This window comes from Channa argus, chromosome 2 (genome assembly GCF_033026475.1).
Source record: "Channa argus isolate prfri chromosome 2, Channa argus male v1.0, whole genome shotgun sequence".
In the NCBI taxonomy this organism is placed as follows: domain Eukaryota; kingdom Metazoa; phylum Chordata; class Actinopteri; order Anabantiformes; family Channidae; genus Channa; species Channa argus.
Window position 1 is genome coordinate 29,097,291 of NC_090198.1, and position 18,856 is coordinate 29,116,146.

The 18,856-nt window shown below is 42.7% G+C and overlaps 1 protein-coding gene across 3 annotated transcripts; it reads right to left on the minus strand.

Moving 5' to 3' along the window:
- Positions 1 to 1,605: 1,605 nt before the first annotated feature.
- On the minus strand, positions 1,606 to 18,856 carry LOC137106604 (aggrecan core protein-like). 3 transcript variants are annotated; one of them, XM_067490139.1, is made up of 20 exons: positions 18,651 to 18,856; positions 15,659 to 15,756; positions 15,458 to 15,549; positions 14,805 to 15,096; positions 14,458 to 14,632; positions 14,161 to 14,288; positions 13,749 to 14,042; positions 13,129 to 13,428; positions 12,847 to 13,021; positions 12,631 to 12,758; positions 12,180 to 12,473; positions 11,996 to 12,091; positions 10,042 to 11,895; positions 8,890 to 8,967; positions 7,988 to 8,101; positions 6,115 to 6,273; positions 5,938 to 6,020; positions 5,579 to 5,723; positions 3,477 to 3,659; positions 1,606 to 3,378 (listed from the first exon to the last, which is right to left on the minus strand). In XM_067490139.1, the coding sequence occupies exons 2-20, from the start codon at positions 15,747 to 15,749 to the stop codon at positions 3,320 to 3,322; spliced, it is 4,740 nt and encodes a 1,579-aa protein (XP_067346240.1). In that variant the 5' UTR covers positions 15,750 to 15,756; positions 18,651 to 18,856; the 3' UTR covers positions 1,606 to 3,319. The 3 variants fall into 3 exon arrangements, with proteins under 3 accessions (XP_067346240.1, XP_067346231.1, XP_067346250.1); XM_067490130.1 differs by having other exon boundaries at positions 11,996 to 12,094; positions 18,651 to 18,855; XM_067490149.1 differs by lacking the exon at positions 7,988 to 8,101 and having other exon boundaries at positions 11,996 to 12,094; positions 18,651 to 18,854.

Below are 18,856 nucleotides of genomic sequence, written 5' to 3' on the forward strand. Positions count from 1 at the left end.
TGATAATACATTTCCTTACATTGAATTTGAAATTGTTTTAACAGGTCTGAAATAGTGATGTTACGCTCGAAGCTGACTACTCGAAGCAGAATCAAGGTTTCAGAATCAAGCAGTATCGCGACACGATTTTACATTTACATTTCGTCATTTAGGACTTTTATCCAAAGTGAGTGAGTTAAAAGGCAGCAGAAATCTAAGTTAAGGAGAAAACATTAAAGCCAAGTCCTATCAGAACCAGTGTTTATGTTTAATGAGATGCAAGAAAGGGCAGAAAGGAGTTTTGTTAATAGATTTAAGTGCATAGCAAGGTGCAGAAGAGTTCTGTTTTCAGCATGTTTGTGATTTGAAGCCTCACTTAACCACAACCTCACCTGCCTGTGTCCTCTTCATCTTCCTCACCACCAGAGTCATTTTACACACCACCATCCTGTCTTGTCTGGCTACACTCTCACCTACCAACACTTTACAGTCACTGATCTCTTTCAGATTAGATGTCGTCCACCTGAGTGTTTCTACCTCCGCTCTTATACGTCACCCTATTTTCTTGCCTCTTCTGGAAGAAAGTGTTCACTACAGCCATTTCCATCCTCTTTGCAAAGTCTACCACCATCTGTCCTTCTGCTTTCTGTGGATACTGTGCATCACTTCATCTAAATAGCTGTATTGTACTTTACAAATACTTTTAGTATTTGAGGAAAATAGTTATTTCATATTTTGCACAAAATAGGCGACTGTGGCGGAGGAAGGTAGAGCAGTTGTCCACCAATATTGCAGTTGTTGGTTCAGCTGCTATGCTATGCAGGTGGCAAAATGGAAATCCCCCTATGGAAATCCCCCTATGGAAATCCCCCATCGGTGTGTGAGTGTGTTCGTGATTGTTAGTGTGAATGGATGAATGAGAAGCAGAACATTTACAAAAACCCACATTGTGTGATGAGGTACTGGTCACTTTTTTGAGTTGTTGTCAGTCTCCAAGTTCTTAGAAAAATCCAATAATCTTCCCCTGTATATGCTGACATACTTTATTATTAATTTATTCAGTTATAGTTTTTCCGATATGGTTAATACCGTCGTTTTAAGGTTCAAACCTCAACTCTAGTGCATGACAAGAACAAGCAGGTTAGTGTGTTTAACTGGCTGCTCACAGCAAGAAGTACTTATTGTAGCAACATGTACTACAGGCATTTTCTGTTTTCCTGTGATTCATAAGTGCAAACTTTCCTCAGAGCAGAGAGAGTTGATTCATCCCTACACCTGGAGCAGAGAAGTTCACCAGTGTGTGATGGGTGCGGTGCAGTAAATCCTGAAAAGGGCTTTATTCAAGTCACAGGGCAACGCTGACGGCATGTGCAACCCACCCTGTTGGTCAAATAAAAATTTACCGTAATTGGATTATTTCAGTCAGTCAGTTCTGTGCCCTCAGCTGCTTCCACAGCAAACACTGACCTCACTGAGACTGAGGTGTTTGTGGTCCTGAGGGCAGTGACCCTCCTGGAATGATGAAGGACTGACTGACCTCTGCAGTTCGACACACACATAGAGTTACCAAGTTAAGCTGGGTGTGCTGTATGAGCTGTGTATCTATTCCAGAAAGTTCACAGAGGGTGAGAACCAAAGTGTTTTTATTTGGTATTGATGTGTTTTCAGAGTACATGCATGGATGCGTTCACGCATCAAATGAATGCCATTAAAAAATGACAACAATGGTTCAAGCAAAGATATTTATGATTTTGATCCGTGTTCGACATCGCAAAATCCAACGTATCAACGTATTTGCTTTAAAAGGCTAAGACGGGTGTCAGTCTTATTGTCAGCAAAACCCCACGAAAATACCCGAACCAGAAATCCAGTAATGCTCATCTTTCAGTACTCTCCAACTGTGCCAGTCTTTAAAAACAAGTCACAAATACATGGCGTTTTTCAAAAGGCTCAATAGCTTCCTTAAAAAAAAAAAAGGAACAGCTGGACACTGTATTTTTTATGAAACATTGCTCAAACAGGAGAAACCAGTGCATTTGTTGTGGCCTATTTACAACAGTGGACTAATACACATTTTGTAGGAAACTACAGTGTGTTTGTGTGGCTCACAGATGTTTCCGGGCAACAACTGAGCTGAAGCACACGGGAATAAGATGTAAAAAAAAAAAATCATCAGCCTCATTATTTTAATGAGTGAATAAAATGGATCTTGATCAGAAAAATGTACAGATTGGAGATTGAATTGTCTTTGGTTTATCATGCAGCAAGTGACGGAGGCACAGCCTCAACACACACAGCAACAATGACACAAACAAGTGCACAAAGGACAAGCTGAATGGAAACAGTTTCCAGCGAGGTTCAACAAACGTGCCACACAAAAACACTCTGCACGAAGGTGACAGAAACACACAGAGAACAAAAGAGCAGCCAACATGACAAGCGATTAGTTTAAAAATGAAAAATGGAGAAGTGTAGGTTTATTTGCCCCGACTGTGAGTTGCAGATGCTGCTGCAGCCTCATACAGCACAGCACTGAATCTCCTCTGGTATATAACAGTCACTGGCTCAGTCCAGCAGAGACTCGGTCACTCTGTGGAGTCAGCAAATAAAATGTGTATTTTTCTGCTTCAAACCACCGTTTTAAATTTACTTTAAAAAGAAACGATGGTTTGTTGGGATTGTCTGCTTCCTCTTTATAGCTTAGTGTGGTTTAAATATTGTCTAATTCTTGTTTTTTTATTTTACTTGTTTCCATTAGGACATTTGGACAGGACATCTACTTTGGAAATCGTCCGATTGCCATCTAATAATCCTAAAGATACTGGGATCTAAATTACATTTTGGACGTGCAATACATGAACTTACAACTTGACTATAGGAATTTTCTGCTACTTGTGGCTGCTGCATTTAAAGAAAAAGTATTTGGAAATACACAAAGTTTAGATAAAAGAATATGATACCAATCAGGACTGTGTACTAAATAAAAAGCTACAGCCCCGGAATATTTAGGCTAGAAGGTCGTTGAAGGTCCTGGAAGGATGGAAACTGCAAAGAAACTGGGGTGATTACCACCCTCTACCAACATCCATGTCTTTGATACAGATCTACAGCTACCAGACAATGATTTCATCAAACATAATTACAATAGAAACAGTGAAAATAAAGTCAGAGCAATAAAATAATTCTATATAATTCAAATATATTACCAAGGGCAGACAAAATCCATTATGTAGCAAACTTCATCTGTGTCTTCCAATAATTTAGAACTTCAAATGGTCTTCACTGGGATGGACATTGATTATTATTTTTTGTACTGTAAAAAGTTCTTTTGAAATAATTCCTATTCTTCCTGCTGACTCCTGCTGAACCTCGGCTCTATTCGTTTCCTTGTTTTCACCACTGCAAAAGAAAAGCACAACCAGTAAGATACGAGTGACTATTTGTCACCATAGTCCACTTGTCTGTACCTTTTGGTTTTTCATAAAGAGCCAACTTACTATTAGTACATTCCACCCGAGGTGTCTCCCACTGCCCGTCTGCTTTACAGCGAACCACCGGTAGGTGGCGCTGTCTAAATCCTTGGTTGCACTGATACCGGATGATTGAGTTGACAGGGTACTCCTCCCTCCTGTTACCAAACATGTAGGCATTGTCCACCTCCGGAGGGGCACCGCAAGACACTGAGAACACAAAAAGAGGCCACGGGGCTTTAAGTTGAACTACTGTATGTGTCCACTCTTACTGTACATGTCCACTTGTTACCTTGATATTATACCAACCAGATTTTTTAAAGAGGCATTGCTGAACCGCACACGCTTGCTATTTTTAATTGTCTGGCTACTGGAGTCTGTTCAACAAGTTCAACAGGTGCAGAGTAAACGAGAGTGTGGAAAAGAGGTGAAGAGGCGAGTGCAGGCAGGTTGGAACGGGTGGAGAAAAGTGTCAGGTGTGTTGTGTGATAAAAGAGCATCAGCGAGAATGGAAGGAAAGATGTTCAAGATGGTGGTGAGACCAGAGATGTTGTTCGGCTTAGAGACAGTGGCACTGAAGAAAAGACAGGAGGCAGAGCTGCAGGTAGCAGAGCTTAAGATGTTGAGGTTCTCTTTGGGAGTGACGAGGATGGACAGGATCAGGAATGAGGACATCAGAGGGACAGATCATGTTAGATGTTTTGGAGATAAAGTCAGAGAGGACAGATTGAGGTGGTTTGGACATGTTCAGAGGAGAAACTGTGAATATATGGGTAGAAGGATGCTGAGGTTGGAGCTGCCAGGCAGGAGGTCTAGAGGAAGAGCAAAGAGGAGATTTATGGATGTAGTGAGAGAGGACATGAAGTTAGTTGGTGTGAGAGAAGAGGATGCAGAGGACAGGGTTAGATGGAGGCACATGATTCGCTGTGGAGACTCCTGAAAGGGAACAGCCCAAAGGAAAAGAAGATATAATTGTTAGCCACATTACAACCTTTACTATTAACTATGATAATCCAGTCATCTACCATGGAACTGACAATGTCGTGCTGGTGGTCTTGCATTAAAATCTGCATTAATCGCTATTGTTTTCACATCACCGGACTAACCAACAGCTTCTTCCCCTGGGCCACATGGCCTGACAGGGCTCGCATAGCCACTCTCTGACGCCTCAGTTCCTGAGCCCAGGTGAGGTGGAAGTCACGCTGCTTCCTTAGTGTGTGCACCTGAGTGGCCTGGTGACGCCACCTCTGCCGCTACTCTGTCCGTTTCTGTTCTGGAGAAGTTTCACATACCCACATGATGACCAGTTTCTAGGTCTAGGTCAGCACCCCTAGCTCAAGCCACACAACGGTTGACACCTCTAGACCTAGAGGCCTGGTACTGGTTTCCATGTCTCTATGTCATGTTAGGATATTAGCTAGAGCATCAGGTCTGTTGTGTTGAAGTTTCCATATTATGTTCAAGTTAATCTCCATGAATCTAGTTATGTGGAGTTTTCCTTTCTATGTTCAGGTCCTGTTAGGGGATTAGTCTCTTCTGGTTTATCTAAATAAACTTTTTATCCTGTTCATACAACTGTGTCTGTGGTCTCGAGCTTGGATCCAAAGTCTAAAATGTGACAAGATGGTTAATGGTCACTTGCACTCACAATTACACACACACACACTCACACACCACTGGCCTACATTCACCGGGAGACACTAACTTGGGGTTCAGTGTTTCAAGGACACTTCGACATGTGACCAGAAGAGAAGCAAGAGAAGCAAACAATCGAACCAACAACAGGGGGATTGGTAGATGACCACTCTACCCCCTGCACCAGACGTCGCTTTGACAGCCATGTGTCCCAGTACCCAAGACTTGACACACAACTGAAGTTCAGCTAGGACAGTTCCAAACTACATTTAGCCTAATGTGACAAATAGTTACAGTACTGTTTGAAGGTCCCCACAAATATCTCAAACAGTCTCTTTATGAGCTCTGTGATGTCTTTATGGGTCCATAAATTGTAATGGATATGCGTTAACCATCTCATCTTTTTTGACCTTTGTGGCAAAAAATTAGAATGGCTTGTCAGGTTTTGCTACGGATTCGACCAAAATGTGGTGTTAGGTCTGAATCAACTGTACCTGGGCCTTTCTTGCAGGTAAATGGCAGGTGGTAGTTGCAGGGCACGTCATTCCACTGGCCATTCTCATGCCAGATCATCACCACGCAGTCTTCGCCAGTGCTGAGGTAGTTATCTGGCTGGTTCGGCCTCCAGTTCTGAAATTGCTAAAGAAGAGAAGGACATACAAAACTACTTTACAGCACAGACACATACAGGAGACGTAAGGAAGACAGCGACCTCTGAATGTCTTTCATGAGTTGGTAAGCTAAGTGACTTTTCTTGTATCTGCATGTGTGTATCTACTCTGCCAAAAAACGACCGTACAAAACATGGCGTATAGAAGAAATCATTCTACAGCAGTGTGTTGTCCTCACGCACCAGTGGAGTCCCATCTGTCCAACGAAAGTCATTCGCTACTGTCTTGTCGTTCAGGCCAATCCATTGGTAGTCCTGTGCGTTTGCTGTGGATTGAAACAAGTGTTGAGAGGACTTTATTTTGAGTTTTAACTGTATGTCCCCATCCTTATGGACAGAAAGACCACAAAACACACTCACAGTGGACAAAGTCTTGCTCCTCCGGCGTGACGACGCTGACCAGGTGGGCGTTCATGTCCCGGCAGTGCCGCTCTGCGTCCAGCCACGTCTTTCTGTCAGAGAAGTGCCTGTAGCAGTTGCCTTGAAACTTAGTCCAGCGGTCCTCACACTGCTGCTCATCTGCAGCCGCAACACCAACGCGTCAATATCGTGAAATAAGCCATTTTAATGCAATTTGTGCCATTCTGAATTCTTTTTCGCTCTAAAAATATGCGTTCGGATTATTCCTCATCCACATCTACAAATGGGTTAAAATGCAGTATCTGATGATGAGAAGCTCCTCTTCGGTCTTCTCACTCTTTCTGATACAGTGCACATTCACAACCCGTGTAGTGTTTTACATTTTCAGAACCTCTCCTGTGAGTCAGTGAGCGTCAGTGACAGCGTTTCCATTCTGACGTACAAAACTAACCTTCCTAACACAGAAAACGTTTCAGCTGAGAGAGCCCTGCCTAACTGTGACCTGTTTGTGAATTTCCAATGTTTTTCTTACTGTAATGCTTTCATTCTCTTCCACACAATGACTTCATTTAAAGGGGCCAGTTCAACCAAATTACAGAAAGATTCACAGATCACGCACTGGCGACTCAACAGGAGTTTAAATTGCTCCATGATACACGACAGCCTGTATCTCTGTGAGTGTTTCACAGATGCGGATTTGGACTGTACAATATTTCTATGCAATGAGTCATTGCAGCAGGCAGTGTGTATTTGGTGCACACTTTATTTTGCTTCATTGGTTTCATTGCATTGTTTTTATTTTTGTTTTTCATTTGGATTTTTCTATAAAGGTGTTTTTATTGAACCACCAAGTGCTGCAGTAACTAATAGCCTAATAAGCATCATCCAGCTGTTTGTGGCACAGCCCCGTTTTCACCAAAGTGATTTGTAGTCCTCTAGCTGAGGGATTTTTAAAGGGCGACTTCACCAATTTTCAACTTGTTTTTCTTTGGCTTTGGTTTAGGTTGTAAATGTACATTAATGCTTTCAAACTTCCCTATATCAAAATATTTCTCTGCTTTTAGCTGAAAAACTGGGTGATATCACTCAGATGACATCACCTGGAGGAGTTTTAAACCGTTAGAAGTGAGCTCTGGAAAAGCAGGTTGACTCTAATTTCACAGTTCATATTAAGAGCAAAAAGGTGACCTAACCTGAACTGAAGGTTCCTTCGAGTGATGTCATCTGGATGCATTTTTCAGGTAGACGTAGAGAGACAAGTTTAACGGCATTTATTTACATGTCCTAACCAAACTGGAACTAAAAGAAGCAATTTCAAAATCAGTGAAGTCGTCCATAAGGAAAAGGAGGCACAATGGTCCGAACCATCACAGGCAGAGATCAGATACGTAAAGGAAAGTGTTATCCTCATTCTTTAAAACATTTCTCACATGTGGCAGGATTTTCAGTTTTAGAAAGGAAAAAAACGGAATTGTAATTACGGTGCAGGTCACTTATGAAGACCCAGACTTCAGACGTACGTGTGCGGCTGAGCTCGGCCATGTTGCTCTTGTCATTGTTATACTGCAATAGTTGCATTCGATTTAGAGACCACTCATGTTGTGTGAAACACACGTTCTGTGATTAGGGTGAACTGACCCTTTAGATATTTTCGTTAGTCTTTTGCCATTAAACAGTTTCCCATGGCAAACTAGCGACTTTGCAGTTCCAAACTATGCACGTTTGACCGCTTGGTCACCAGGACTCCTCCTGACTCAGCCTTAAAACCCACATAGAGTAATGATGCTACCTGCTTGTGAAGTTAAGCATCTCTGTCTCTTCAGTTGTTTTTGAGTCTGTTGTTAGTATTTATTAGCTGAAGCTGATCTCGTACCGATCTCACAGTGTTTCCCTCCGTAGCTGGGCAGGCATAAGCATTTGTAAGAGTCTGCACTCTCCATACAGGTGGCTCCATTGGTGCAAGGGTTGGAATGGCACACATCTACCTCTGCAAAAAAGGGGTCGGGTGACACTACTGTTTAAGCAAGGGATAGTGGAGGATGGGAGCTGAGCGCAAGGTGTGTGTGTGTGGGTGGGGTTTGATAGGTAGCTAAGGAGTTAGTGAATAACGCTGCTGCAACTTCTGACACAGATCAGTTTCACTGCATATAGTTTCCCATATTTCTTAGTCAGTATTTTACAGTTGCAGTATTTCCAGGTCACCAAAAAAAATATTATATTGCTGTATAGTCAAATATCGACTAAATAATTGTTTATTTTGCATCAGGTATAAATAGTAACTGCAGTAAATGTTTGAGTGTGTAGTCAGTTGCAGCAAAAAGGTCAGTATTTGAAGAATAGAGGAACCACGCGATTCCAGCAGTTTCATATGTTACCCTGGTTTTAGCATGCATGCAGCAGAGCGGGGCGGCATCCCGGCACAGCAGACCAAAAACAACACATAGGCTGAAGACAATTTCAATGAACATGCTACACAAAGGTGGCTGAACTCCAGACCAGAGCTGACAGTATCCAGACAGTATATAAGTAACACCGTCACGTTCAAGTTCGCTGCACAAACACAGCACCCAGAGCCGGACAAAGACAACATGGATAAAAAAAGGAAACTAGAGGAACATAAAACATAGCAAAAATAAGATGCAAAACACATCAGGACAGAACAGCAGGGAGAGAAAACAACAGTTTGGTGAGACCAATTCATAAACTGGGAATATAATTACAATCGGTTACAGTATAAAGAAATGTTAAGGTTAAAGAAAGATATTTGGGACTTACCATGACAGAGGGGAACACCATCCTCTGCTGTGCATGAAGCGCCACCACATGGGTTGGGCTCACATGGATTAAAGCCACCTAGAAAAATGGATTTAAAAAATGTAAATGTCCCTCCATGAATGACAATATACACAGTAGCACTTTCAAAGAATGATTAATGAGTTGTGTAGAAGTGGTGGTGGTGTAGCTTGGCTTTTGATATTCATATCTAACCAGGGACATTTAATCAGCACCTGATTCCACACGGAAATGTTTATCAAAATCACATTGTATTGTAAGGTTTCGTAGAGAACTTGCGCAATGTGTGTTTGAGTTAATTAGCAAGGATCAAATTTGATGTTGCAGGCCATATTCTGTTTCTGTATCGAGAACTAACAAAGTTGTGCCATTACTCAACTTGATCATGAATTTGTGTGGTTCCTAATGACTGCTCTGAGACGAACAGGTGATCTGCTCTATGCAAAATAAGTAAACGAATGAATGAAGATTAATATCTGAAGTTCAGGAGCAAGACCACACTTCAAACACTACCCTTCTGGTCAAACGTCTCTAAATGCCCCCCTGCTGGTATCGTTTTTTTGTACACCACCCCATTCTATTGTCTCCACAGGCCCCGGGGGGGTCTGCTGTGCATGGAGCAATAGCAAACTCTGCCCAAAACATTTCCCAGGTTCCCGTCAAGCCCAGGGTCCCTTACTCCAGATGTCATTCCGTTCCATCATCTATCGCAGTTCCTACTCAGCAGATGCTATTCACACATTTTCTACTTTATAAACTTCATATCGGATTTGAGTGTGTGGTCCTTGTTTGTGAAATAAATAAAGGAATGTGCACAGGCGTGGGCCGAGCTACAGCCTGTTGCATTTGCTCTCCACACAATTTCCCCATGGGATCAATAAAGTTGTTTGAATCTTGAATATATATCTCAAAACTATGCCCAAAGTTATGGGATGGCCTTAACTATTTCAGTTAGCTAATGACAAGAAAAGTATATTTGCAGGGCGCTTGAGTCTAGCTAGATTTTTGTAATGTGAACCAGTGAACCTAACTGCACGTCTTTGGACTGTACAAGGAAACTGGCAGCAGCTCATTAAAAGCACAACCAAAAGCAGAAAATACCAACTTTTTGGACTAAACGATAAGCTGGCCTACCGTCTACTATAAGGCCTGGTGTCTGCTTGGAGGCTGATGTAGCAGCAGTTGGTGGAGCAGCTATTCCTGCAGGACCAAGTACAGCGAAGTCGGTCATGTAGACATTGGAGGTCGGTGCAAGTTCAGAACCAGCGAAGTCCAACTCTGGTCCTGTCGTGCCCACTGTAAATGCCCGTTGACTCGATGGAGAGGGCAGGACCACAGAAGGAGCTTCTGGTAAAATATTGCTGGCCGTAGATGAATGGTCGGCTCCGCTGCCAGAATAGAAACCACTGCTGCTACTGCTTTGTTCTCCACTGTATTCCACTGACCCTTGACCAAGCTCATGAGCGAATGTAGTTTCTCCAGATCCCTCTGTCATAAAGTCCCCATCCAAGAAAGTAACACTGCCTTCTTCTCCACTTGTAGAGTACTTGGATATTCCAAATCCAGACATTCCTGATCCAGACCCAGAGATGAAATTTGAGCTTCCAGATCCAGATACATGTTCACCACTTCCCTGGCCAGAACTGTAGAGTAAAAACCCAGAGACCTCCTGTTGTCCAGAAGATGAAACAGTAATTTCAGCAAAGGTCACACCTGAGAAGAACCCTGAGCCACCTCCAGAAGCTGAGCCACTTATATCAGCACTGATAATCCCAGATCCTGAAAAATCTCCAGAGCCACTAAACATCAGTTGGTCTGCACCAAGCTTAAACTCCTTGAGGGGAATAGGGGCGGATGCATCAATGAGTTTATCTTCTAGCAGTATAATGGGAGCATCTCCACTTCCTGAAAGCTCTGTCGTCTGCCCACTAGCACTTCCAGATGAAAATCCGGACGGGAAACCACTGAACCCCGAAAACTCCTGGCTGCTGAAACCGGACAGCATGCCAGACGATTGTCCACTTTCATCAAAGCTTTCTGGGGAGGAACCACTCTCTGCACTATTGGAGCCAGATCCAGTGGCGAATCCAGACAGGTCTCCGCTACCACTGAACGCTCCAGAGCCAGATGAAGGGAAGATAAGGATCCCTGTACTTCCTTCACCAGCTTCTTGGAGTACTCCTGAAACTGAGCCTTCTCCAGAGACAATGCTGTCAATTCCTGAAAAAGTTATAATAATGTCATCTCTTTCTCCACTGAGACCTGACTCAGAAAAATCTGCACTGCTTAGACCAGATTCCCCACGGGGTAGCTTAGCAGTTAGACTATCAGGCATGTCTGCAGAACCAGACAGGTCTCCAGAGGAGGATGAATGTCCAGACATAACATGGTCTCCAGAACCATACAGGTCTCCCGAGATCACCAGGTCTCCAGAGCCAGACAGATCTCCTGAACCAGACAGATCTCCCGAACCAGGCAGGCCTCCAGAGACTGCTGGGTCTTCAGAACCAGACAGATCTCCAGAGATCACCTTGTTTTCAGAACCAGACAGATATCCAAAACCAGACAGGCCTCCAGACATAACATGGTCTCCAGAACCAGAGAGATCTCCAGAACCAGTCAGGTCTCCAGAACCAGACAGGTCTCTAGAACCAGTCAGGTCTCCAGAACCAGACAGGTCTCCAGAATCAGTGAGGTCTCCAGAACCAGACAGGTCTCTAGAACCAGTCAGGTCTCCAGAACCAGACAGGTCTCCAGAACCAATGAGGTCTCCAGAACCAGACAGGTCTCCAGAACCATTCAGGTCTCCAGAGCTAGACAGGTCCCCAGAGATATCTGGCTTTCCAGAACCAGAGAGATCTCCAGACCCAGAGAGGTCTGTAGAGCCAGAGACATTTGCAGATGGATCTCCAGTAGAGCCAAGGTCTATTGAGCCTGAACCAGAGCCTGAGGTCTCCACAGGGACAGGGGGGGCAATGGACGGAACAACTAAAAAACATATAAAATAAAGTGTGAGTGATTTGGGAAATACAAGGGGACTTTGGACATGTACAAAAAGTAGTTTGTTTAAGATTTACTTAGAGCTTACCAGGCCGCAACAAATCAGTAATTGAAGTCAGGTTTATTAGAGCCTCCTGGATATCTGTGATGTTCAGTCCAGTTTCATTTGAAATTACAAGAATGTCTGCTGCAGGAATCAAAGAATAAAATAAAATGATGAATGATGAACATGCAAATTCAGGACAAGCATGTAAGATTGCAAAATTCTTTACCTCGGAAACAGTATGCATCAAATTTGGAATCAAGTTTAGGGTAGCCTGTCTGGTTGTAGTGAGCATAAACTGTATGCACTCCTAACTTTCCTCCTCCACACTCAGTGCGAGGATTGTTGATGGGATAGCGGACACTGCGATCCGCCAGCCAGCCCGCGCGGCACTTGTCAAAACCCATTTTCCAGGCCGCATAGAGCTCTCCAGTGGAGGCTAGGACAGCATTCTGCTTTTGACAGCTAGTAACAGCCTCATCATAGGTGAAACCCTCAGCAGATGCCACATGGAAAATCTCACCTGGGGAACAGATGAGGAAGCCGGGTTTGGAAAGGACGGAGAACAAGTCACATGATTATACAGGTTTTTATGTATAATGACATTCATAGTTATTCCCCCCTTAATTTTAATGGCATGATAACAGGTTATTTCATAAGCAAAATAGTGCTTTTTATACCTTTCAGCCCATTTATGTAGCAGTACACATCATATCTCTCATTTGCTGGCCTCAGACCATAGGATCGAACTCCAGGTTGATCTCCCAGATCTCCAGCACACTTATCTCGAGGGAAAACAATAGGATACCTGGGGAAGAGGAAATGTTTTGTGTTATTACATCTTGTTTAGGACAGGGAGCTCTTTACCTGCTCTGACAAAAACATATCATCTTTACCTTACAGTCTGGTCCAGCAACCACCCGGCATCACACTGGTGATATCCAGCATCAAATGCTGCTTGCAGCTGCTCTGGAGTGGCAATCGAAGCCCCAACGCTCTGGCATGCCAGCTGAGCTTCCACAAAGGTGTAGGCGTATCGGCCAGAGCCTGCGCTGTAATGGAAGACCACACCTGCATAGAGAAAAGAAGAGAACCTATTTTACTTATTGGCAGTATTATATTTACTGCAGTTCCCCATATTACAGTTATCGTAACATGCACTCAATTGTATCACTGACCATTTGGAAGCACCCCAAAGTCTTTAGTGGGCTCAATGCTCCCTAAAGACTGGCCATCAACTGACTTTGTCAACTCTGTGATGACCTCAGTGACATTGGGCAGCTGAGGCAGTGACAGATCCATGGGTTCCTCAGTGTAGAGAATGTCCACAATGGTGGGTTGTTGAGTCTCCACTTCTCCAACTGCCTCACTCTCGGTGGTTGTGCTCCTGAGGAACACTTCCGGGATTTGCGTTACTGTAGTAACACTGAGTACCCCACTTCCCGATTCTATGCCTGAACCTTCTTCATCAGGGGACTCTGAAGGTACCAGAAAAGAGAGATAAGTAAGAAAATGCAAAAACGTCATACATTTGGCTTCCTCCTCTCTTTATTGAGATGTTGTTGCCTGCTTTGATTTAAGTATTTTCCCCTCCCCAAATTTTCAAGTGCTAACACAAAATCCTATTAACAATATCTTATCTATATCTATATCTTTCACATCTAATTCTGCAGGTGAAAACATCACCAATGAGAATGGTGAGGGTGAACCAAACTGCTAAATCTAAAAGGTACTGAGTAGCTTTTTAGTAGCCTCAGTGCTCTCAGTGTGTCTGATTCATGTCTAAAGGATGGCTTACCAGTGTAGCAGAAGGCGTCATAGCGGGCTTCAGGAAGGGGGTATCCTGTTTGGTTTTTGTGGAGGTAAACGGTTCGTACACCCAGCAGACCTCCTCCACACTGTGGCCGACGAACATTGATGGGATAGCGGACGCTCCTGTCTCCAAGCCAGCCAGCGTTACAAACATCCATCCCACGTTGCCAGGCCAGGTAGAGCTGACCTGTAGTGGCCAGCTGAGCTCCCTGATTGGAGCACGCCACCACAGCCTCAGAGTAGGTGAACTTTTCCGCAGAAGCAGTGTAGTAAACTCTACCTGTATCAGAAAAAAAGAGGCTTGTTTGAAAGAAAGAGTAAAGTACTCAAAACGTGGGGTTGATATAAACATAAGTAGAAAAAGTTAAAAAACTGGCAAATCTACGAATAATGCGTACCTGTGATCTTCTCAGCAAAGCAGTAGACGTCATAAGTCTCGTTGAGGTCCCTCACTCCATATGTCCTGACCCCAGGCAGTATCTCTTTGTCACCATAGCAGTTCACACGAGGGTCATGGATTGGGTACCTTTGGTTAAATGAAATTGAGCTTTGGTGCTTCTCATTCAACCAGTCACACAAACACTCACACACCGATGGCAGTGTGAGTAATGTTTTTTTTGGGGGGGGCTAAGCAGTTACATGGTTTTTCCCCCCTGATGATACATCCCTGGTTGTCTATCACATGACAAACTGACCTGACTGTTTGATCAGAGAGCCAGCCAGCATCACACTGGTGGAATCCGTCGTCATACGCCGCTTGAAGCTGTTCAGGTGAGGCCATGACTGCACTGTTCTGGGCGCATGCTGCCTTCGCCTTTTCAAAAGTCAAAGAGTAGCGACCCATGATGGCCCGGTAGTGAAACACAATACCTAGGGACATTTTTGGTTCAGATGTTAATATGGTTTATTAGGAAATACCACACAACACATATTATACCAAAGAAACCTTTTAAGGCTTGATTTATCCTGCAAATGAATTTATTGGAAATCTATCTGCCCATGACCCAATTCACTTTATGTTAAACTCAAACCATTGGCACACCTTGAACGTCCACATGGACCAAGTCATGGTTGTCCTCAATGCCATGCTGAACTTGACAGCGGTAGACTCCTGTGTCACTGGATCGTAGCTCGGATATCTGGATACTAGCATCTGTAGGGGTACTGGGGTAGCCCATCACTCGAACTCTGTCCATGTAACTCTTGCTGATACGCACCTGTCCTTCCAAAGCTACCAGGATGGTTGTGACTTTCTCTTTGGTGACAAGACTCCATTTTATACGATGAGAAAGGGGGGCAATTGTGGGAGCGCCTGGATCGGGGACAGTGTGATCCTACATGGGAAACAATGGCATTTTGCACCAGTTTACTTCCTTGGCTTAATACATCTGAACACAACAATCTAAAGTCAATTAAAATTAGTACTTAGTGCTTTGTGCATTTCAGGATAGAGATTTCCGACAATAAGTAAATTGAACACAATCATTCCCAAAGAAAACCACTTAAATTTCGCTTTGACTTGATACAAATGTCAGCTGGAGTATTTTCTTAGCTAGAAGAGGTGGAATATTTTGACATAGGGGAGTCAGAGTGAAGTCTTATAGCATTAATGTACATTTACTCCCTAAACTAAAGTCATAGAAAGCAACTTGAAAAAGTTGCCGTTTAAGTAAAGTTTAGCACACAGTTACACACCTCAAAGAAACACGGTAGTGTCATCGTTCCTCCCAGTAACGGGTGCTGTAGACCTTCCAAAGGAATAGTCACGCTCAGGACTTCCTCTGGGTCTGTGAAAGACAACAAGGCCAAAACCTACTGAGTGGGTCCAGTACTGCCAGTACATCATTTTTGCTCATGATGCATTTAAAATGTTGCGTTTGTAGAGGTATTTCTTACCTATCAAGGGATTTGCCTCATCATTGTAATAATTAAATGATGCTGAGATGACATTCAGACACACAGACAGCAGGACAGTGCACCTTATCATATTTTACCTGAAAAGTATATAAAAAAAAACACAATCATTAAGTAACAGAACAAATATTCTTATTTTCCTGTATCCCATAAATCCAAACCTTCAGACTGGGATATAAAGAAACAAGCCATTGTCATCATTTCACTATATGCCTTTTGTCACATGGTTAAGTATTGATTTCCATCACCACTGCACCTTAAAACAGTTTTTATAGTATTAATGTATTCATCATTCAGGCATCCATTTTTACAACATTTCCATGTTTAAATATTCAGCAAAATGTAAAAGAAAAGACTAGTATTCAATGATTCATGACATACCTTAACATTTCCATTATATCATTCTACCTACTTACTTCTAGTCTAGTTCATATCAACATGATCCTAAACATATGATTTAAAAAATGACCCTTTGGCATAGATTAGAATCCAATCTTATCTCTAGAACAGCCTTCTTCCACCTACGGAACATTGCCAAAATTAGGAGCATTCTGTCTCAAAGTGATTTCCAAAAACTACTCCATGCATTTGTTACTTCTAGGTTGGACTACTGTAATTCCCTGCTTTCTCTTTCCCTAAAGAGCCTCATAGTTCCATATCATCCCAGTAGACCTCTTCACTCTCAGAATGCAGGCCTACTTGTGGATCCCAGAATTTCCAAAGGTAGAATGGGAGGTAGAGCCTTTAGCTATCAAGCTCCTCTCCTGTGGAACCAGCTCCCAGTTCAGGTTCGGGAAGCAGACACCCTCTCTACTTTTAAGTCTAGGCTTAAAACCTTCCTCTTTGATAAAGCTTATACTTAGTTATTGTTATGCTGCTGTAGGTTTAGACTACTGGGTGAGCCCCCCTCCTCCTGTCACTCTCTCCTCTCCTCTCACCCCACAATTGTCACCACTGTATGACATTAACTCTGTGTGTTTTCTCCCGTAGTTGTCTTTGTCCTTCTCTGTCTCTGTCTCTCTGCAGGTGTCCCCGGCTTTGAAGCTGTGTGTTTTCCAGTGTGCAGCTACTGGTCCTACCAACCTGCCTGATGTTTTGTTGTTGCTTTTGTTGCTCTTTTCTTTTCCCTCTTCCCTTTCCACTCACCCCAACTGGTCAGGGCAGATGTCCCCCACCCTGAGCCTGGTTCTGCTGGAGGTTTCTTCCGTTAAAGGGAGGTTTTCCTCTCCACTGTTGCCTAGTGGTTGTTCAAGGGGGAATTGTTGGGTTCTCTCCATACAACTTTATTCTGTAAAGTGCCTTGAGATGACTTTGTTGTGAATTGTTGCTATATAAAGAAAGTTGAATTGAATTGAATTTTGTCCAATTTGTGTATTACTATAAACAACACATTACAGTTTCCTGTTCCCCCATCAGTGCTAATTGATCTGATCAATGTTTTGAATCATTGTTATCAAAGGAACTTTCTTGAATTATTACATTTTAACATGACAATAAATCTGACGTGTACTTGAACTGGTTATACAGTAGTTGTATTATCTGTAACAGTTTCAAACAGTTTAAGATTCCAACTTTCTTGTTGAAATCAAACAGAGAGGGGGTCAGCTTTCTTTAATCAGGAGTGTTTGAAACCTGAGGGAGTGTCTTCTGAGAAGTGGGGCACGGTGTTTGAACGTAGTGACAGTTCTTTAGCAGCTGAGCTGTGCATGTGTGAGCCGAGCTGGCGGCCAGCTCCACACTGCACTCATTCAGCTGCCGTGGTGAGGTCCACTCCCAGAGAGACCGGGCCCCTTAAGACCAGATCTGTTCCCCCCTCAAGCACGTACTATGGCAGCTCCGACACCAGGGCCTATGTAAACACACTGTATGTTCTAGGCTCATGCCTTTCCATCACGTCTCAACACTGCTCACATTCAGGCAGGAGACTCGGGAAAGTGTGAGACGTGATGGGAGGGGACCAAAGGTGTGGTCACGGCAATGCTTTGATCCTGTGTTTGTGTGTGTGTGTTATGTTTGCTACATGACACAGGTTTAAAGTTTAGCTTTTCTTAATTGTGGTTCATTTACTTTCTGGAGATGCTGCACAATATGTTCAATATCTGAAATATAAAAACATGATTTTTATATATATTGTTTTCCAAAGTTAGTAGAAGGAAAAGTTCTGCTTAAAGTACCTAAAGTACACTAAACACTAAACTACAAGCAGAGTTCACATTTGTGCTTCAGGTTGAAGTAGTAGTATATGCTCCAAAAGGTACTACACTGAGAGTATAATGTATTTTAAACAGCTGCTGATGATACAAGTGTGCAAGTTTAGTCCATTGGTGAAATTATCGCAAATAAAATTGTTGTAGTAATTACAAATAAAAAATTGGTGTGGGGCAAAAATAGGAGCTGGTAATAATACATCAGCATTTATTATTATTATTATTCCATGATGGTTATGGTTTTATTAAGAACCTACATCTGTAAACTAAGAAACAGTCTAATAAATATTGATATAAGAATTATATTAACAGTCTGTATCCCTTAAGGAAAGGCCACTGGAAGGCACAGTGTATAGCTTTGAAATGTTGATTTTAATCATTCAAAGGCTTTTAGAGCTACAATTATAATTTTGAGACAATAACTGTCCAGCATATTCCAGCATATTTTGTCCAGTTTCAGGTGAAAATCTGACATTGATCACACATTTCTTAATATCTTAACTATTTTCTTTGTGAAATACGTTTATAACAAAGATGAAAAGATGAAATTAAAGATGGAGCCTGGGCTTCAGGACATACAGCCAACTTAAAACCCATGAAAACTAACTTCATCATGAGTTTTGGACACAAACAATATATATTGCAGATGATGATGTGGCTATTAACTGCACTATTTTAGAAAGTACAAATATATGGTAAATACACACAAATATGTATATTAAGTGCCAAAGTAAGTGCAAACATTTAAAGAATAGATGATTTCCCACCTGTTGCATAAATACCTTCACACCTGTTCAAGACAAAATCTTCCTCGGATGTGGATTTCTCGGTCAGTGGAGCTCCAAGTTGTCCGGTTATGAATTTAACAGTCTCAGTGAACAGCAGCAGCAGCAGCAGCAGCAGCAGGAACCTCAGGATGCTCGGCTGTGTTGAGCAAAGAAGCTGGGACCAGATCTGGCTGTCAAACCTCACA

What these genes read in the sequence shown, in the direction of transcription:
- LOC137106604 (XM_067490130.1), bottom strand. Translation starts at nt 15,749, where the DNA reads ATGATAAGGTGCACTGTCCTGCTGTCTGTGTGTCTGAATGTCATCTCA. An exon ending in TTGCTGGACCAGACTGTAAG is followed by an intron (nt 12,759 to 12,846) that starts GTAAAGATGATA and finishes CCTCTTCCCCAG; the next exon opens with GTATCCTATTGTTTTCCCTC. An exon ending in TCGGGTGGAATGTACTAATA is followed by an intron (nt 3,379 to 3,476) that starts GTAAGTTGGCTC and finishes TTTCTTTTGCAG; the next exon opens with TGGTGAAAACAAGGAAACGA.